This window comes from Setaria italica, chromosome II, assembly GCF_000263155.2.
Source record: "Setaria italica strain Yugu1 chromosome II, Setaria_italica_v2.0, whole genome shotgun sequence".
NCBI lineage: Eukaryota > Viridiplantae > Streptophyta > Magnoliopsida > Poales > Poaceae > Setaria > Setaria italica.
This window is the reverse complement of record NC_028451.1, coordinates 2,067,970-2,088,929: the sequence shown is the minus strand read 5'-3', so window position 1 is coordinate 2,088,929 and position 20,960 is coordinate 2,067,970. Positions and strand designations below refer to the sequence as shown.

General features: G+C 43.6%; 2 protein-coding genes and 1 long non-coding RNA gene across 4 annotated transcripts; 1 reads left to right on the top strand and 2 right to left on the bottom strand.

The window, feature by feature from the left end:
• Nucleotides 1-2,824: 2,824 nt before the first annotated feature.
• Nucleotides 2,825-3,961, bottom strand: LOC101776407 (EPIDERMAL PATTERNING FACTOR-like protein 2). Of its 2 annotated transcripts, none has more exons than XM_022823954.1 (3): nt 3,623-3,961; nt 3,477-3,517; nt 2,825-3,372 (listed from the first exon to the last, which is right to left on the bottom strand). In XM_022823954.1, exons 1-3 carry the CDS (start codon nt 3,693-3,695, stop codon nt 3,088-3,090), a joined length of 399 nt encoding a protein of 132 aa, XP_022679689.1. In that variant the 5' UTR covers nt 3,696-3,961; the 3' UTR covers nt 2,825-3,087. The 2 variants fall into 2 exon arrangements, with proteins under 2 accessions (XP_022679689.1, XP_004955418.1); XM_004955361.3 differs by having other exon boundaries at nt 3,604-3,959.
• Nucleotides 3,962-9,738: 5,777 nt separating this feature from the next.
• LOC101780077 (L-type lectin-domain containing receptor kinase IV.1) lies at nt 9,739-16,517 on the top strand. Its single transcript, XM_022824601.1, has 2 exons — nt 9,739-11,291; nt 14,348-16,517. Exons 1-2 carry the CDS (start codon nt 9,754-9,756, stop codon nt 16,410-16,412), a joined length of 3,603 nt encoding a protein of 1,200 aa, XP_022680336.1. The 5' UTR covers nt 9,739-9,753; the 3' UTR covers nt 16,413-16,517.
• On the bottom strand, nt 12,946-14,348 carry LOC111256443. The gene is made up of 2 exons (XR_002676540.1): nt 14,208-14,348; nt 12,946-13,653 (listed from the first exon to the last, which is right to left on the bottom strand). It is a non-coding gene; the product is annotated as an uncharacterized LOC111256443 (long non-coding RNA).
• Nucleotides 16,518-20,960: the final 4,443 nt, after the last annotated feature.

Genomic DNA, 20,960 nt, shown 5'->3' with positions numbered 1-20,960 from the left:
CACAGATCAACAGCATCTGCCGCCCGAGCTACCGTCCATGGCGCCGGTCAAGCCTTTTTCCAGTGGTCCGGCCGGCCGCCTCGTCACCGTCCATCGCCCAGCAGAAAGCTCCAATCATGTATACCACGATCCTTTTCTCTCTTTCTGGGTATCTACTTTTCAGCTAAAAAGAAAAGGAGAAACTTTCAGTAGTGCTAACGCGAGCGTTCTCTCACCGTGTCGGTGTGGAATCCATCAGCAATTCAGGCTCCAAGCACATGTGCTTCTCCGTGCACACGCCCACACCTCAACCCGTGCTGGGTCCATAGCATTCGCCGGCAATCTACTCCAGTCTCACTTAGTGTTACTGTTACCACATTTCAATTCAAATAACTAGTCCATCAACCCGTGCTCCCGCACAGACTAATATTTTTAGAAGCTATTGTATTTAAAAATTATTTAGAAATCAAACTCCTAGCTAATAATCAAAACATAATACTTATATAGATATGTACCTATCTTTATCTAGTTGTGATTGATTTTTAATTAATAATTACTCAATGCACTTTTTCATCCATATTCATATTTTTTCCATTTTGTATTACACCTCCAATCCTGCATACATTATCTTTAGCATACAAATCAATATTTTTCATCGATTCCTCACATACATGTATAAATGGTCTAAATGGTGGCACTCATCATGTGTATATACTTTAACTTAGTATTTTTATATTAACAATGACATAAATAGGTAATTTAAAATCATATATTAATTTACTTTTTGATATTTCTGTATGATGCACGTGAAGATAATTAGATTAATATTTAGGTGTTTACTTTAGGTTATTTTTAATAACGACATACGTGGATAACATAGATAAAATTTTAGAATGACATTTTAAGTTATGCTTTATAAAGATGTGTATTAGTAAATTGGATGAAGATTATGGGGTTACTTTAGATTATTTTTATGATAACTGAGCTCGGTAATTGAAATATAGGTTTAGAGCTCATTTTTGAATATTTTCAAAATAATAGTGGTGGATAACTTTTTAGAAAATATAATAGATCAATGGCTATGATTATTAGAGTTTACAGGATTGGTGTTTGATGTTTTTAATTTTTATGAGAATTTGTCTCTTTTTTCTAGCTTGTCTCGTGGGAGCTGATGCAGAGCCTCCAATGGAAAAAAAAATGAGATTACATTGCTAAAAAACTATTACCATAAGCTAGCTCTCATTTGTTAAATATTTGAACACATAATGCTTATATAGATATATATTTAATATCTTCATCCAATTGTGATAGATTTTAGTTAGTAATTACTCTATAATATTTTCATCCACATTTATAATCTTTAACTTTTCACTTTGCATCGCAGGTATGTGCTTGAATTTGTTTAATGAACCTTAAGTTTGAGATACAATTTTAGTATAGAAATCTATATTCTCATCACTTTATATCCTTATAAATGGTGACACACCTCATGCGTATAGCCTTAATTATTATATCGTATTCCAGTAATGCAAGATATAGACGATTTAGAATCATATATTGCTGTATATTTTAATTAAGGTTATTTTATTCAAATGTAGAGTTACCTCATGTTATTTTTAATAATGGCATGTGTGGGTAATATAGATGCAAATTTAAGGGGTTACTTTAAGTGTGGTAGGCAATTCAGTTGCAAATTAGGGGCTTATTTTAAATATTATTTATAATGACATAAGTGGGTAATTTTGATGAATATTAGGGGTTACTTTACTTTATTTTATATAATGGTAGAGGTGGGTAATTTATATATAAATTTAGGTGGTTACGTTAGGCTATTTTCTTAATGGTATAGGTGGATAATTTTTTTTAAAAAAAACATAATAGATCCAATGGCTATGATAATTTGAATATATCGATTGATGGTCGGATGTTTTGCTTTTTTGTGAGAATTTCTAGGATTTCTCTCTTTTTTTAGAGTGTCCACCTAGGAATCCTAGGTGGCTTCACCTGGAGGCTTCAAAAGGAGCTTCCAATTAGCAATAGTAAGATGTTAGTATTACCAAACTCCCTTCAGTCTTCAAAATAATTGTCATTTCAGACATGCAGCCACCAAGACACTATTTGATCATGGATCAATATCATTAAATATTCAATGTATAGCAAATGCCTAAAATTTTGGTACTGCTATTGAAGACATATCTTATTTTTAGGAAAGAAAAAAGAAATGGATTTGGCCTATACAGGAGTACACAACACTGTTTTTATTACAAAAAGTTTTCTGTTATCCAACTGCTTCAAAATAAAACAAAGCTGAAGATGCATCTTCTAGCCATATACCATTTTCAAAAGTTATGCTTGAAATATCCAGAGAGATACTGATGGTCAAACAAAAATATGCTGAATACAAGTATCCGAAAACATCACTTATTTGAAGATCATGGATGGCTATGTGCATCTGACAACAATGCAGAGGCCGAAAGATTGCTTCTGTTGTTATCTTATAAAACTTTGAATAACAATACTACCATCAGGGATATTTGATTTTAACACTGCTTGAACAGAAATAGGCTGTACGCGGTTGCTCTGTAGCAATGGCAGCCACCTAACAATCTGGCGCACACCAGCTACCAAAGATGGACGCATGATTTCTCTGAGCTACCTCGCACAGGCAAAAGAGCAGAGAGCAGGTGTTTGTTTGCCCCTGTCCCCACGCACAGTGTAGACGACTGCAGACCAGTGACTTGAATGCGCTCAACAAGATTAATCGCCTCCACCTCTGATTCAGGACCAAATCGAGCGCATTCAATGCCAAACTGACAAAACCTGCTGCAAGCTTACCTTAATTAAGTGCTCAATTAACTATACAACAAATTTCATTTGATTGATTTGATTTGATTTGCAGCTCCAAATAATCTGAATCTTCCCCACATCATCAACCTCACTGGAACAAAATTTAAGGGAGCAATTGCTGTTGGGGAATGAACCAAAGGAAACCAGAACAGAAGAGGAGGATGAACATGAGGGAAGAAAGAAGTGGTTTTTTACATTTTTCTGCACAGCAACGGCGAGTAGTGTGCATCATGCTTTGGGATGTCTTGTTCTTCATCATCTTCATGGATCCAGGATGGTGCCTCCACACCTGCATTTCCAGCTGAGCGGCTTGTAGTTGGTGATGCCGTCCACCCTGTAGGTGAACATGGCGGCGCTGATGGCGGCGTTGGTGGTGGCGGCGGCCCTCTTCTGAAGATGATGGTGATCCTGCGGCACGATGGGCACCTGCACCGCCTCACAGTGGCCGCAGGACATGCACACCCTCTCGCACCTCGGCGGCCTCGATCCGATCAGAGCCCTCCTCCCTTTCGTCATCTCGCCTCTCATCCCTGCGGCTTCTTGCCCCTGACATGGATGCATAACCAAAATCAGCAAACTCTTGCAAGTGACACGGGCATAGATGATCAAGCAATGTGAAATCAATGTCGTCAGCTTGTCGATGGGATTACCTTGCTGGCGCCAATCTCTAGTAGCCTCAGCGGCACCCTCCCTGCAATGGCAAAAGGTAGTTGGGTAAGAATCAAGCTTCCAAGCAATATGATGTCACAAGAACAGTGGATGAAAGGAAAATCTTACTGGCATCTGAGTGTGCTACCTCCATCGACGAGGTGAGGAGGAGGAGGATGGAGAAGAAGAGAGGCCGTAGGGGCGTGTGAGCGCTGCAGCATTGCAAGGAATGGACCATCTAGCTTCTGTGTGTGCTTGAGTATAGCTCTTGCTGCTTAGAGACAGGTGATAGTGTGAGTGTGGATTAGGGAACGAGATTAATGCAGAATTAGAGGTTGGGTGGCTGAGCTAGCTGAGGAGGGAGGGAGGAGGAAGAAGAGGGGGAGAGCTAAATAGGATAGGATATTTGCAATTGGGAGAGAAGAGCTAGGAGACGAGATCAGATGGGGTGTGCTGGTGGGCTAAGCTTTGGCGAGCCTTTCCAGGTGACCGCTGCGTTTCACAGTAATCATGTGCAGTGACTGCCGCCGCCTGACTGGTGAGTGGGTGAGTGAGAGTGAGTGAGTGAGCCTACTCAACTGCATTCGCGCGTGTCCGGATGCGCGCGTGTGCGTGCCCGTACGTGGGGGACCGCCTGCGCCTGCATGAGGGAGCACAGGGTAATTAACATTTAACCAGTGCGTGCAAGTGTGGCTCAAGTGTTTACTCGAACTAACGGAGGCAGCCATGAGCTGAACAAGTAGGTAACATAACTCCAATTATCACTGTGGAATCCGAAAGTTTCTTAGTTACCTGCAAATTCATGTAGACTGATTCTAATGGCAACAGCTTATATATATAACTACAGCAGCTCAAATTAAAAGGAAGTGAACCTAGCTTTTCTTTTTTTCTCTTTTTTTTCAAAGCACACGTTCGCTCAACCCTACACCTATTTGTTTTAAAAAAACCATACGCCAACCTTTAAGAGATAGAGCCGGTAGGTTTTGAGATTGACAAAATCATACTAAAATAATAGACGCTGTTGATTTTTTGAATAAATCTAGAAAATACGAGCATCCGTGCTGAGTTGAGGGGATTGAGACTAGCTTAACGATTATGGGAGATGTGGTAAATTCTAACTACCTATGTTCTAGTCTAATCCTCTTTAAATTAAATTTGGGTGCATATTTCTCTAGTTAATAAGAAAACCATAGAGTTCCCTTTTTTTGGACGTGGCGTTAAAAAGAAGCATCAACCTTTAACCCTGATTCTTTTTTTCTCTGGTAAAGGTAGTGGTACCTTTGCAAGCTAGGCATGAATTTAGTGTTTTTTTCATGTAATATTAAATAATAAAGGTCAATTACCTATTACATAGGTATTTTACCTCCTCTCTCACACTTTAATTCTGGACCATTAGATGTCCATCAACATTCCAATTGATGGTTCTCCTTTCTTAGTTCCTCTGGATTTTTGCCTCCATTATTCATCTTAATTCCTCTCGCGGAACCCACACTGCTGTTGCCCCAAGCAATGCGCCATTGCTCCTATGACAACACTGAGCCAGTAGGGGGACTGGCGGGGCCATGCCCCCCTCCTCAGGGTCAAGCTTTAACTCTATATCCTAGTGTTTTGTTCATGATTAACTTGGTTGCCCCCCCTAATCCTCCAATCCTAGCTTCGTCCCTGCCCTTCTTCCATGGTACCTAGCACCTTCGCCACTAGATTTTAACCGCTTTCCTTTCACCATGATAACCCGTCTGCAGGTTGGTGTTGCCCCAATGGCAACTAGCACCCCCTTTTTGTTTTCTCCACCAACACCTTCCAGCACTAGCTAGGTCAATTTTATTCAACGAGTCCTCCTTCCAGGTTCTAGGATCCTCTGTAGTCGGAACCCCAAACCCTCGTTCTTAACATTGCCAGATTTGCAGAAAATACTGAGGGTTTTGAGTAGGTGGGCAACGGCAATGTGTTATTAGTATCTCTTTTGCACTAATAGCTGACGGTGATTAAGCCTAGCCAGAGCTTTTGCTGAGCATAAACGTGGGAATCACCGTCGAACATTTGCCGACCAACCAATACCGACGAGATAAGGGTTAGTAGATAAATTAGCTGGCCACCGTCAGCCACTTGATTGAAACCCTGGGGCAAAAGCGGTGAATCTTGTATTGTAACCCCACAAATCCTAAACCCTAAAGAGCCAAGAAAGCTTGGCCTCATTGGAGATAGAGTAGTAGATGTTGGTGGATGTGTGTCCTCATAATTGGATAGAAGGGTGATGGTGAGGTAGATAAAAGTTCAGGTAGGAGTTGTCGAATTGACACGTAATTTTGTCAAAGCTGGGGTAAGCTTAGGACAGGGAAACGAGAGGGCTAGTCAGATCAAAGTAAAAAGAGAGTGCCAAGAGATAGAGGTAAAGATGATCGGTAAATAGGTTTAACCAAAGTTCGCAGGAAACCTCTACCTATTTTTGTAATAATTTTTTAAAAATCTGTTTAATTCGCTCTCACATGAAGTCAAACCCGGAACTTTGATGATAAAGGATGACCCGCAGACATGGTGAAGTGTACATGTGATTGAATTGTTGAAGTGCACTAGAGTGAGGAGGATTCTCCCCGGAAAGCCGACAAGCGGCGCGGCCCAGCTGCTCGGTACGTGCTCACTCAGCTCCCATTACATTACACGTCTGCAGGTCTGTACACGGTACGCACGTACTGCAGTGAGCAGCACAGCACATGCGTGCTTTCTCCCTCCCCTTGGTCAGGGCCTCAGGGGTTCATTTCATTTCAGCAGGCTGCAGGCCCATGAGGGGACTGCAGAATCAGACATGCCTCTATTCCAAAAAAAAAAAAGACATGCCTTTGTCCGAAGACATTTGCATTCCAGTCCATTTTTATGGCTGTGGATTTTTATAGCCACCCGCCCTGTTAGGACTCAACCACTACAAGGAAATCACGAGTGACGGTCACAGGGACCTGAATGCGTACGGTCTCCTAGGTACTGTATCTGAGATGGCCGGCGGCCTGCTTTTAGGTCGATCGGTTGGCCGTAGCTCACGGAGCGTGGTTGAGCGCCGCGCCTGCATGGCTGCATCTATCTGGGGCTGGGGCTCTGGGCATGCCGTCGTGTCTCTGTCCGGTGGGCGCGGCCTGCGCACATCTGGGGCTCCAAGCATTCATTCACCCATGCATGGATGCATGCCGGTAGCAGCGCTGTGCTGTGCTGTGACCATCACGAGCCAGCAGAGTTTGTTTGCCCATGCATGACAGCATGCAGGGGACCTCCCATCGATCGACCAGAAATATGCATGAAGCTAAGGCTATACCACAAACGAAAAATCACACATACATCACACACACACAAAAAAAAGGGAAGCTATGTCACACCTAAATATTTTTCATCTCCTCCACACCCGAATTTTTCTCGCACAGCTTTTCCCTTCTTCTTTAAATCTGGCGAGCTCCAGTAAGCTTTTTAAGGTTCAAGGTCCGGGAGTAACTGTGTCATGCGGAATTAGAGAAACCTCCGGGCCAGGCGGCAGGCGGTGGTCACAGTCAAGATGGTGGTGGATCCCCAGTTAGGTTGTGGAGGCGGCGGGGGTATCAAGATTCAATATGTTAGCGTCGGCTCCGGTGGACAGCGGCGGGGGTGTCGAGATTCAATCTGTTATCGACGGAAGTGGTGGACGGCGGCGGGGTGTCGAGATTCAATCTGTTAGCGTCGGTGGCGGCGGACGGCGGTGAAGGCGTTGTCGGAGTCGAGGTAGCGGGAGAGGCTGTGGGGGGCGAGTTCCAGCGATTGCGGTGGTGCTCGTGACTCGCGAATGGATTGGGTCACGCGTGGGGAAGGAGATGAGGGGTGAGGAAGTCCATGGCAACCGTCTGTTTGTGGTTAAAAAGTTAAAGTGCTGAAAAGTCCTCCAATACTCTAGTAATACGTAGATGCCCAAAATCAATTAGGAGACGTACGATCCATAACAAATTACCCATGCGCGGCTAATTTGGAACAGCTAGCGAGCTTCCGTGACTGTGCGGTAGCGAGGTCAACGACTCGATCTGAGAAAAAGAAAAGGTGAATGCACGCTGGTGACACCTTACTGTACCTGCCGGCTACTAGCCTAGTGCGATCAAGACCACGATTGATGAATTGAATGGACGGGCAAGGGCAGGGCGTACGTGTGGTCGTTCGTGTGCAGCCTTACTGAGCCTGCCTCTGCAGTCTGCACGTGACCCGCTAGCTACCTCCCTCGACATGCAGATGCATGCAGGTCGTCGGCTCGGCGAGCGAGGACATCGAGTGGCGACTCTGCTCGCCGGCCGGCGACTTGGCCGGAGGAGATGTACGTTTTGCGCTGAAGCACGTCCGCCGTTGCGGCACGCAGCACGCCAGCCAGCCACCGGCCGCTCTGAACAGGCATCAACTGATCCATCGGCTCCGCTGTTTGCGCGGGCGAGGTGCGGGTCTCAGCAGGCAGTGACTGAGTTTACTCAGGTCCTGTTTGAAGAGGGGATGCTAAACTTTAGCACCCCACTTTTTAGCACCTTTTAGCACTGGGGCTTCCAAACAGGGGTGCTAAAAGGGGTGTGCTAAAGTTTAGCATCCTTATTTTCTTTAGCACACCTTAAGGGGTGCTAAAAGGTGCTAATAGGTGCTAAAAGTGGTCCCAAGCCCATTTTTTCCTCTGCTGCCCCCTCTCTCTCCTCTCCACTTTTCCCCAAGCTAATCATAAATGAGGGTGGTGTAGTCATTTCTCACCTAATGTGCTAAACTTTAGCACTGTATCCAAACAACCCCAAGTAGGAGTGCTAAAGTTTAGCACTGTGCTAAAATTTAGCATTGTGTATCCAAACGTGGCCTCAGTGAAATGCTACTGTCCTAGCTGACAGGTTCTGCGGACATCCTTCACACGATTTGACCGTGTAACATATATAATTCCTTTTACAAACATGCACGATTCCTCTGAGCTTACGACTAGTTCGTTACAGCCCAATGCAACCAGCTCAATGCATGGCGTTGACCATTTGGATTCAACGGTCACCGCCTTTGCCCTGGGGCGATGCACCACCGGAATACTGTTCCCCTCTTCGTTATAGAGAAAACGTTGACTGATCAAAGGTTAAGAGCTTCGTCGTTTCTTGCGCAGCTACATGGCATGAAAAATTTCAGCTAAATTCGTCTAAACAGCAAACATTCCCTTTTCCCATTTGACCACGGAATAAAATCCCGGTCTTTCTTCCGAAGATAATTCAACACTTAGCTGAGCTCATAACATGAACATGATGAGAAACAAAAAAGAAAAAGAGAGGCACCATGGTTTCGATGAGAGACATTGTTAAGCAAAAATCATGTTGCTAAACCTCCACTTTTGGTTGGCGAACAACTAGGTCTCCGTCATTTCAATCACGCGGCGTACAGTATGAAGTTGACTTTTAAGCTCCTCATCACTTCCTTGTGGCAATAATGCCCAATAAAGCTAGATTTAGCTTGTGTGATTTGACCACCAAAATATAGTATCATGAAAAATGATTATCCGAATAATTAGGCTGACTCCGCGAGCGATCAATCATTTTTTATTTTCCTCTATGCAATAGCCGCCACGTTGAATAATTGAATTAGACAATGTCAAAATCAAAAAGTCAGCAGCTTCGTGTTCTCTGATTTCAAAAGCACTGAACTCATTCATGAGAAAGCTTCAACATATATACAACTACAAGCAAGTCCATGCAAGCAACACCATTTGCATACGACTCACGAATTTGTCTTCTTGATTCTTGACCGTAAACGCAAACGTGTGCTGCCTGCTGTCTGTATGTATATATACTACGCCCCATAACTGTTTGCAGCTTGCAGTACTGTTGCAGACGTGCAACACAAATTTTCTCACTGAACTTTCGTTTCAAAAAAAAAAAAAGATTCTCACTGAACTTCCATTCATTCTACGTCCTCACAATGCCTGGCATCAACGGTATAACCACACCCTTGAAGCTCATCTTCTTCCTTTGTCTCAACTTCGCCACTACTCTCACTGCCGGTGATGACCACCAGTTCATCTATTCGGGCTTTGCCGGCTCAGACATCATCGTCAATGGCTTGGCCGAGGTCACGCCGAATGGCCTCCTCCACCTGACCAACGGCACAGCCCAGTTGAAAGGCCATGCTTTCCACCCAACTCCATTGAACTTCCATGAGCCTCTCAACGGCACGGTGCAGTCCTTCTCCGCCGCTTTCGTGTTCGCCATCCGCTCCATCGCCCCCGGCGTGAGCGCGCACGGCCTCACCTTCTTCATCTCCCCCACCAAGAACATGTCCAGCGCCTTCTCCAACCAGTTCCTCGGCCTCCTCAGCAAGCAGAAGAACGGCAACTCGAGCAACCATATCTTTGCCGTTGAGCTCGACACCGTCCTGAGCAGCGACATGCTGGACGTAGACGACAACCATGTCGGCATCGACATCAACGATCTCCGCTCCGTGAAGTCCCACTACGCTGGCTACTATGATGACATGAGTGGTAACTTCCATAACCTAACCCTAGCATCCTTTGAGGCGATGCAAGTTTGGGTGGACTATGATGGAGGGAGAAAACAGATCAGTGTGACCTTGGCTCCTCTTCAAATGGCCAAACCCATGAAGCCTCTGCTGTCAATTAACTATGACCTCTCAAGAGTTCTCAAGGACAAATCATATGTTGGCTTCTCAGCTTCAACTGGCATTCTTGACTCGCATCACTACGTGCTTGGCTGGAGTTTTGGTTTGAACAAACCAGCCCCCGTCATTAACATTAGCAAGCTGCCAAAGTTGCCGCGCATAGGCCCTAAGCCTCGCTCCAAGCTCTTGGAAATCATCTTGCCGGTAGCTTCTTCAACCTTCATCCTTGCTCTGGTTACTGTCATATTTCTAGTGATACGCAGAAAAATAAGGTATGCTGAACTACGTGAAGATTGGGAAGTCGAGTTTGGGCCTCACCGGTTCTCGTACAAGGATTTGTTCCATGCGACAGAAGGGTTCAAGAACAAGCATTTACTTGGCATAGGAGGCTTTGGGAGGGTGTACAAGGGAGTGCTTCGGAAGTCTAAGTCCGAGGTTGCGGTCAAGAGGGTGTCGCATGAGTCGAGGCAGGGCATGAAGGAGTTCATCGCTGAGGTTGTTAGCATGGGCCGTCTACGCCACAAGAACATTGTGCAACTACTCGGTTACTGTCGACGCAAAGGAGAGCTTCTTTTGGTCTATGACTATATGCCGAATGGTAGCCTAGATAAATACTTGCATGGCAATACCATACAAACTTTGGATTGGGCTCAGAGGTTCCGCATCATCCAAGGTGTTGCATCCGGCTTACTCTACCTCCATGAAGACTGGGAGCAAGTTGTCATCCACCGAGATATCAAGGCAAGCAACGTGCTTCTCGATGGCGAGATGAACGGGCGGTTAGGCGATTTTGGCCTTGCAAGATTGTATGATCATGGCACTGACCCACAGACCACTCATGTGGTTGGCACCATGGGGTACATAGCACCCGAGCTGACGCGCATGGGTAGAGCATCCACTCTCACCGATGTCTTTGCCTTTGGTGTGTTTCTTCTCGAGGTCACTTGCGGAAGGAGACCCATTACACAACAGGATGGGCAAGACGTCCCCTTCATGCTGGTAGATTGGGTGCTTGAGCATTGGCAGAAAGGGTCACTCCCCAATGTTGTGGACACGAGGCTTCTGAACAACTACAACGTCGATGAGGCATGCCTAGCTCTGAAGCTAGGGTTGCTATGCTCGCATCCGTTGCCCAATGCAAGGCCCAACATGCGACAAGTCGTGCAGTACCTTGATGGAAATGCAATATTTCCGGAGCAGATACTGACGGAGATAACACGCAATGGAGGGGTCGAAATGGGTGCCAATTATGTGGTGTCGCCATCACCGCCATCGTCGACAAGTTTCGGCACAATCACTGTTGATCTCTCAGGAGGAAGATGAGCTCACGGCCCATTAGTCCATTACAGGGTGCAGGAACGGCCTAACATGCATTTTTTTGTTGCCCACTTTGTTAGGAATTCAATACGGGGTACTTGTTTACTTACTATATGATAAAAATTCAGACCCAACGTATAGATGTTCAAAGTTCATATTTAAGGGGGAAATGCAGATTTGAATCTGAAAACGAAACATAAAGCCATTATTGATTGTATCCAATCATCGCCTTATTGGTCAGTTGGAGCGGGGACAGCACATCTCATACCAGTGTAGGAAGAGCCTTATTATTGTTGTTTAAGATATTTGATTTCAGCAGCACACTGCGTATATATTCCAAGTATAACATTATTGTACGTTGAGGCTTTGAGCTGTGCACTTCCAAGCCATACACAGCAGAATTTATTCTCCAATTATCACCCCTGTGCTTGACTGTATGCAAGTGTTTGATCTGAATGGTTCAAGGGGTATGCAGCTCAAGACATCGAACCCTAAATCCTAGGGATAAGTCAAAACAAGACAACTCTAAATGCTTCCGGTGAAGAAATCAAACTTTGACAGGATTATTCTTCATATAAACTCAAAGCTCATCATCCAATGCGTCCTCCAACTCTAATTATGATACAGGATTATTCTCAGGAGGAAGATGAACTCACGGCCCATTATGAGATGCAGGTACGGCCCAACATGCATTTTTCGTGTTGCCCAGTTTGCCCGTTGGGATCCAAACGTACTTGCCAGTTGACTCTTGTTTCACAAAAATTCAGAACCAATGTATAAATGTTCACGTTCATATTTACTTGGAAAATTTAGATTAGAATATGGCTGGAAAGGAAGAAAACTATTGTATCCAATCATCAGTTGGGTCTTCATGTACATGTGCCTGAACTAAAAGGCAGTTAGAGCAGGGTTTTTTTGTGCAGGACTACAATGTTCAGAAGATCGATGTCCTTGTCAACACATTGTCTGTGACGACGTTATCTGGTCTCAGTCTGTGCATTCATGACATTTGGCTGCTGTTGCCAAAAGGTATCCTGAATGCTAGGGAATCTACGTTCTTTCAAAGAAAATTGCTCAGGAATCTGCAACAGTATTTAGCTCTCCAGGGAATAGTATAACCTGCCCCTCCCTAGTGTCTGTTCACGAGATCATGCAAGAGGCATGAGCCACAAAAGCCAAATAGCAGCCCAATTCTTTAAAACCCTTTGAACAAAGACGTTAAGGGTTCTCAAATCAAACAAAAAATAGTAAAAAAAACTTCAGTAAATGAAGGTGCTTATTTCTTATGAGAAAATCTAGTTGTCTCAATCAGTACTTGGAAGTTCCGCAGCACACCCTAGGACAAACTCCAAGTCTCTTACATTGTCTGGACCTGTGCTCTTCCAATAGTCACCCCTGCCTGAATTGTTGGTCTGAATTGTTCAAAGGATAGCTCAAAGACGTACAACATAAGTTAATAATAAGACAACGCTTACGTCGCTTATGGACAGCTGCTGGCTGGAGAAATAAAAGTTAGACAGGGGACGGATTATGCTTCATGTATGCTCAAAGGTTATCATCCACAGAGGTCGTATTCAATTTTGGATTGCCGTGTGGTTATCAACAGAAGTGTGTGAAGAACGGCATGCGCAAGACTTTAGTTCTGTGGCCAAGGAACATTCACGACTTTATATCTAAATTGACAGCCCATATGAAACCAAAACTGCAACTATGCAAGCCGTGCAGGTCATACATCCTATTCAGCTCCTATGCACTTCCACAGATTGTGGCCCTTCTCGGTTCCCAGTCACCTTGGTGTTTGGCATTATCGGTGTCATAAATCTTAATGTCAATCTCCTTTCGTTCCCTTGGTTGTACGAAATACTGATGCGACAGATATTACTGCAGAAATAAATCAACACAATTAGACACTGGATGAAAACAGAACACTACTATTAATTTACAAAACTTTTTATAGAACAGAGCATAATTGGACAGGCAAGGTTTCATGCAACTAAGTGCAATATCCAAAGATCAACTGAAAATTCTTTTGAGCAAGGTTTTAGTGTGATGTATCAAAGAGGAACCAAGTGCAGCGGTAGGAACACAAGAGGAGGAGCTATATATGATTTAACTTATGTCCCTGGCAACAACACTGTCGTCACGACTTCATCTGGTCTCTGCCTGAGCATTTTATGACATTTTCCTGAGCATTTCGGTGTCCTAGATTCCAGGTAATCTCAACGATTCCACCAGGCACAACTGGAAAGATACATCCATAAACAGTCAAAACGTAGCCAAAAGGTAGCATTCATAAATTGTTGCATAGATAGTAGACTAGCCACAACATATCATTCATGAATTATAGAATTCATATAATGCCTTCACCCTTTGAGTCACAACCTAAGTTGCCGTTGAGTTAGCCAAGTTTTTTTTTTTTTTTGGGGGGGGGGGGGTAATTAAGTTTGAGGGAGCAAAAAAAAAGGTTACATTCAATTCTTATTTTAGATAAAATGTGTAAGTTCAACTATTGCACTGAGACTTTTCACTGTCAATTTGGATGTCCTGCTATGCTAGAAACTATCAGGTCGATTATTCTAATGGAGCATGACTAAAAGAAAAAAAAACTTATTTTAGGAATGCACGCATAGCCTCTGGTAGGGATACCTGTGAAAAGCTTAAAAGAATGGAACCTTGACTAGCAAGCCATGTGCCCATGCCGTATAGAATTCAGCCAATTATTCTAGAGAAACATGAATAAAAGAAAATCTCATCTTAGATATATTAAATGCACTCATACTCAGGTAGTGTGATACCTGTGAGAAATCTATAAAAAATAGATGTTGACAAGCAACCCGCGTGCCCATGCCGTATAGACTTGGTAACAGAATGGTTAGCTCCAGTGCAAAAGTATAAACTGCCGGATGTAGTGCAAGTTCGTTCAGTACTGGTGAAGCCTATCTCCTTGTGTCCTTATTGAGTCAATAATACTCATGTCTTACATGAATCCCTTGTTCTCACAGATGATTCTACACCTCCTGCTCTTCCTTCACCTGATTTTCTCAGCCTTTGGAATTGGTGGAGACCAATTTGTCTATTCAGGCTTCACTAGTGCAAACCTCACCCTTGATGGCACAGCTACCATCACACCAAATGGCCTACTTGAGCTCACTAATGGCACTGTTCGTCTCAAAGGCCATGCCTTCCACCCAACTCCATTCCACTTCAGCAAGGCATCCCACGGCACAGTGCAGTCATTTGCTCTCTCCTTCATCTTTGCCATCTACTGCGTCCAGCCCGACATCTGCGGTCATGGCATCGCCTTCCTTCTTGCCGCACACAAGAACTTCTCGTACACAATGCCGATGCAGTACATGGGACTCATCAACGAACACAGCAATGGAAACACGACCAACCACTTCTTTGCTGTTGAGCTCGACACCAACTGTAATGATGAATTCAAGGACATAGACAACAACCATGTTGGCATTGACATCAATGGGCTCAATTCTGTGAATTCCAGCAGTGCCGGCTACTACGACAACAGAAATGGTAACTTCCACAACTTGACACTTGCCAGCTACAAAGTGATGCAGCTGTGGGTGGAATATGATGAGGATAACACACAGATCAATGTGACCTTGGCTCCCCTAAACGTTGCCAAACCATTCAAACCACTGCTCTCAACTACCTACAACCTATCAAGAGTGCTTGCAGGTAAGGCATATGTCGGCTTTTCATCGTCGACAGGTTCGTTCATTTCACGGCAATATGTACTTGGTTGGAGTTTTGGCATGAACAGGCCTGCTCTTCCCATTGATATCACCAAGCTACCAAAGCTACCCCATGAAGGGCCCAATCCTCAATCCAAAGTTTTGGAAATCATACTTCCAATAACCACTGCAGCAGTTGTTATTATTGTAGGCACCATTGTCATTATTCTGGTTCGAAGGCGACTAAGGTATGCTGAAATACGAGAAGATTGGGAAGTTGAGTTTGGACCACACAGATTTTCATATAAGGACTTGTTTCATGCTACTGAAGGATTTAAGAACAAGAATCTACTAGGCATAGGAGGATTTGGAAGGGTATACAAGGGAGTTCTTCCAAAATCTAAGGTGATGGTTGCTGTGAAGAAAATCTCCCAAAATTCTAAGCAGGGCATGAAGGAATTTGTTGCCGAGGTTGTAAGCATTGGTCACCTCCAACACCGTAATCTTGTGCAGTTACATGGCTATTGTCATCGAAAAGGTGAACTTATTCTAGTGTATGAATACATGTCAGGTGGAAGTCTTGACAGGTACTTGTATGATCAAGAGAACAAGCCTACTTTGAATTGGGATCAAAGAATGCGAATAATCAAAGGAATAGCATCTGGCTTGCTTTACCTCCATGAGGAATGGGAGAAGGTAGTGCTCCATCGGGACATCAAGCCAAGCAATGTGCTCCTTGATGATGAAATGAATGGACATCTAGGTGATTTTGGTCTAGCAAGGCTATATGACCATGGGGGCGAACCTCAGACCACACATGTTGTTGGTACCATAGGATACCTAGCTCCAGAGCTAGCACGAACTAGCAAGGCAACTCCACCTACTGATGTATTTTCCTTTGGTATGTTTGTTCTTGAAATCACTTGTGGGAGAAAACCCATTGAGCAAACTGGGCAAGATAGGCAACTGATGTTGGTGGATTGGGTACTTGACTGTTGGCGCAAAGGATTAGTGACAGATGCAGTAGATGTCAAGCTCCAAGGTGACTACAATGTTGATGAGGCATGCTTAATACTAAAGATGGGATTGCTGTGCTCACACCCCTTTATGAATCTAAGGCCAAGCAAGAGGGAAGTCATGCACTATCTCAACGGCAACTTGCCACTACCGGATAAGTTAACACCAGCAGATATGAGCTTTAATATGCCCTCTTTCATGCAGAACAGAGGTTTCAACCCAGCAACCTTGACGAACTCATTATCAACGACAAATAATAGTATGATATCTGATCTCACAGGAGGAAGATGAAATGCATGTACTCTTAAAATTACCTTATTATCTTTATCATTAGAAAATGTGAATTGGTTGCACCATAGAAACATTCTGATTGTAAATATAAGAGCGCTGAAATTAGATATTTGTGTCACCCTACATATAGTTACTACTACCTAGTATAAAATAATTTGTTCGTAATGTGTTTGCATTAGATGCAAGGAAATTCCGTGCTGGGTGTGTGAATACGTCAGAGAAGTGCAATTATTACATATGTGAATGCAGATGTCACTGGTATGGATTAACATTAAAAGGTACGATACAATACAAACGTGCATAGTATGAAGAATTAAGCAGATGAACCTTGTAGATATAACTGAAATATTAGCAACAAGATGATCAAGGTTTGGCTAAGCTTACAACATATTATATGAAATCAAACTAATATAATGTAATTGCATATTAGTTGAATGCAAACTAATATAATGTAATTATTTGTCACTCTCTTGCTATCTTCATGTGCTATGAGTGCCAGTACTTGGACAAGGCTTAGCAGGAGTAACCTCGCCTCTTATCATCTCGTGCACTGTAACTGTTTCTACCTTGCTTTGGGATTAGGTTGTATATTGTTTAAATTTTCTAACAGGTTTGGTTCTTATGGCCAAATCCCTTGGCTGTATATAGCCCAACATATATTCAAATTAAAGTAGGTAGGAATCCTTACCTGAGGACTGGTATAATAATCCTTAAGCCTCCTAAAAGAATTTGAGAGCCTGTGGAGTCAGCAGGATAAAAGGAAATTTTCATACAAATCTAACAGGACACTTAAGCCAAATATGGTTCACGTATGGCAAAGAGTAGGAGTTGAAAATAGGATCAGTTCAAATTTCCTATTGATTTAAGTCAATTCAAAGAAAAAAAAATCCAAGACTCAAGATTCTCTTGAATAGCCTTGATTTTTTTTTCTGTACAATAAAACTTAGTCTAGCTAGTCTTAGACTCTTAGTATTCTCATAAACATTGACTTGAATAAAAAAAAAGTTTCATTTAGATGGTGAGGCAGGGAGAAGTCTAGAGGATGCCTGGCTGAGGCTAAAGCAGAAGTTATGGTTCAGAAAAAACAGAAAGCATTACAAAATAAGCCTCTGAGTCAAAGTCAACTGACGGTCATGGAGAGAAACACTGCACCACCATGGAAATGAATGGTCACGTAAGGGAACAGCCATCTCGAAAATGATTGAAAGAAAGGGGTTGCGGTAGCAATTGACAAATAAGTCAGGCATATCATTTTCTCTCATTATCTAGAAGCTGCTTTATGGTTGGATTAACACTAATCATATTGTGTAACACCCAAAATTCCATCATGAAAATAATGTAAGCAACATGTGGTCTAGCTCTTTCTTTTCTAAGGATTAAAATAAATTACTAATATTAAATTACGGTCTCAAATAAATGAAAGAGCACTCGAATTTAATTTTAGAGGCGACAAGTGTTTGATAAGTTTTTATTTCTCGTTTTGTTTTTGTTTGAAGTGTTGTTTGCAAATTTCAAAAATATAACCCTTTCCCCCCTCCAATCTATCCTGCGGGCTCAATCTTTCCTTCCTCTCTTCTTTTGGCCCACCTCCTCTCTTTCTTTTCCTTGTGCCAGCCCAGCAATCCCCTTTTCTCCAACCGGCCCAAGTGGCCCATTTGGCCTGCCACCGCCTTCTCCCACTGACGGCCCGCCAACCACCCATCAGTTCCTTCTCCCTCCTTTGCCCAGGCGAACAGGCGCACGCACGCACGGGCGCAGGAACCCCCCCCTCTCCCGCGACTTCTGGCCTCCCCGAGCCTTCCCACCTGCCGCGCCGCCTCCTCTCCCCCACTCCCGGCCTCAAACCGCCGTCCCCTCCTTTCCTCTTCCCGGAAACGGCCGCACAAAGCTTCAAGGCCATTAATGGCCGGCCGGCTCTCGATCTCCCCCGGGCGCCCCTTCTGCTCCTCCTCGTGCCCTATAAAGCCCCCCAAACCTCTCCACCGGAGCTCCTCTTTCCATTCCGCCACTCACCCGCCATTCCCTCGCCCCGAGCATCGCCGCCGCCGTCGGGATCTCGCTCGGTTCCTGGCTCGTGCACCTCTGTTCTCCACCGCTGGAGCCTTCCCCATCTGCAATCGACGCCGGTGAGACCTCCCGCTCCCTCCTCTCGTCCTCCCCCACCATCCACTCTAGCCACCCGAGTCCTCCCCCACCATCCACTCTAGCCACCCGAGCTTCCCCCGCCGCACCGGAGCGCCGTCCAGGCGCCAGCCATGGCTGTGCTGTGCCTCTAGTAAAAGGAGGAAGAAGGTGGTGATTTCACGTTCTAGCCCCTGGAGTTTCTGTTTATTTATGTTCTTATTCCCTGTGTCTTGCTAATCTTGCAGAGAAGCCCCTGTAGTTCTTATATACTTTCTTTTCAACCCGAGCCATGTAATCTTGCATATCTAACCCTGTACCTTTCTGTATTCGCAAGCACTGTTCTCTGAGTCTTGTGAAAATTCCTTGCTAGCCCCTGAAGTATATAGTTAATTCTGTTTTAGCCCATGAAACTTGTTTACTCCATATCTTCATCGTTTTAACTCCGATTTCAGCGATTCTTGCGCCCACGCGACCGTCTCTGCATGAACGTTAGTTTTAGGAGTTTGTTTTCAGTCTTTTGTCATGATTGGTGTACTGTTTTATTTATTGGTTGTTTTGCTTGTGTGATCGTGTAGACGAAGTGTCGTTCGAGGAAGGTCAAGTTCAGGAGCAGCCGCCGTTCGAAGAAGAGTACTCGTAGTTTGCCGAGGAAGGCAAGAGGTATTCTCCCCCTGCATATTCGTTTTCATCCCAATAATATCATGATTAATCACTTTATTAATTTCTTGTATGCGCATAATTTGATGGGAATGCCTATTAAGGACTTACCTAGTTTTTAATCCTGATCCTTGAACACCTGTTTAATCATGTTGGGTAGAATTGCTTAGTTGCTTAATTTTGGGATGGTAATAATAACTTTGAGAATATTAATCATGACCTTTTTTTATGCTATACATGTGGTAATTACAAGATCACTTGATTTAATCGGAACATGGAGAACCACCTAGGAAAACAGTGCAACCACAACAACTATCATGGCTCTGGTCTTGGCTAATTAATTAGAGACTCTAGTCTGGGGCAATCTTACCGAAAGGGCAAGAGGGGTGGCAGTAGATGGGGTATATCTCGGTCCTCTTGGGAAGTGGGCTTAGCTAAGACACTAAACCCACTAGGGAGGGTTATGCCCTGCTACTGATCCGGAAACTTTAGCGGGTTGCCACTTACTAGGGAATCTTTGTAAAGGCCTCGTAGCGTCCCTATGCAATCACACCTCGGAAGTGTGGTATTGTGCCTGGCCTGCACAGCATGGTTGGGTTTAAAGTTCTTTTGAACTTTTATGCGACTTGTGGGTAAAGATGTGCAACCTCTGCAGAGTGTAAAACTGATATATCAGCCGTGCTCATGGTTAAGAGCGACCTGAACCCTCACATGATAATTGAACTTGAAGATGAGAATAAATCGTGGTTCCTTATCTCTAGTTTTTTGTTAATGCTTTATGCCTAAGTGGGTTGGTATAAACTTACATCTAGTAAATAGGTGCTGTTAATAAAATTTGACCAACTAAAATGCTAACCGCTTAGAGCCTTTGAGCCTCCCCTTGTGAGCCTTGCATGTTCCCCCACTTGCTAAGTACCAACCATAAGTATACTCACCCTTGCCCAAACGCTGTTCAGAAGCTTGTGACGACGTGGAGTTCTTCGACGACTTCGAGGAGTTCTAGGCAGGCGTTCACCAGTCAAGCCTGTGGAGAAGCTTCGCTGTGTGGGTGTGCGTGTTAAGTTATCAGTGAACGATTAAAGACCTTCGTGTCTATCTTGCAGAGTGTAATAAATATCCTTTATCTTTATTTACGCTTTGAACACTATCTTTGTTATTCACTTATGAAGTCAACATATGTGTGAGAACGGATCCTAGCACACATATGCGATGCATTTGGTTTTGTCCAGAAACCGGGTGTGACATATTGTAGAGTTTATTTTTACCTTTTAATTTCGCAGTCAAGTTTGCAAATTGATTTATGGTCATGTATGGAATATATGTTTTCATATATAATGAAATTTATTGAACATCAGGATGGTAGCAATACAGGACTTTTTAATGGAAGAAATTTCATTAGCACTACAAGACTATAACTAAAAATAAAAAGAGAACGAAGCTACTGCAGGAAAAATATATTATCAATTATCATGTATGGAAAACACCAAAGTCTTCATTAAGAAAACATAGGCTAACTTATTACAGTGCAAACTGATAACTCTTTTCTCGAGAATATTCGAAATCATGGAAGAGGAACACAGCACAAATGTTGATTTGGATCAGATAAAACTTGGATTAGTGCTGACCCCCGAAGAAATTGTAGTATCTAGTTTGATAATTGTTTCATATTCTTTCTACATAATTTCCAACCACACATTGAAGAAATATCCACCTCATATGGCTGGCTCACAAGTGAGGCCCTTGCTCTAGGCTAATAAAGGAACATAG

What these genes read in the sequence shown, in the direction of transcription:
- LOC101776407 (XM_004955361.3), bottom strand. Translation starts at nt 3,712, where the DNA reads ATGGTCCATTCCTTGCAATGCTGCAGCGCTCACACGCCCCTACGGCCT. An exon ending in GGTAGCACACTCAGATGCCA is followed by an intron (nt 3,518 to 3,603) that starts GTAAGATTTTCC and finishes TTGCCATTGCAG; the next exon opens with GGAGGGTGCCGCTGAGGCTA. An exon ending in TAGAGATTGGCGCCAGCAAG is followed by an intron (nt 3,373 to 3,476) that starts GTAATCCCATCG and finishes CATCCATGTCAG; the next exon opens with GGGCAAGAAGCCGCAGGGAT.
- LOC101780077 (XM_022824601.1), top strand. Translation starts at nt 9,754, where the DNA reads ATGTCCAGCGCCTTCTCCAACCAGTTCCTCGGCCTCCTCAGCAAGCAG. An exon ending in GGAAATGCAATATTTCCGGA is followed by an intron (nt 11,292 to 14,347) that starts GCAGATACTGAC and finishes GTACTGGTGAAG; the next exon opens with CCTATCTCCTTGTGTCCTTA.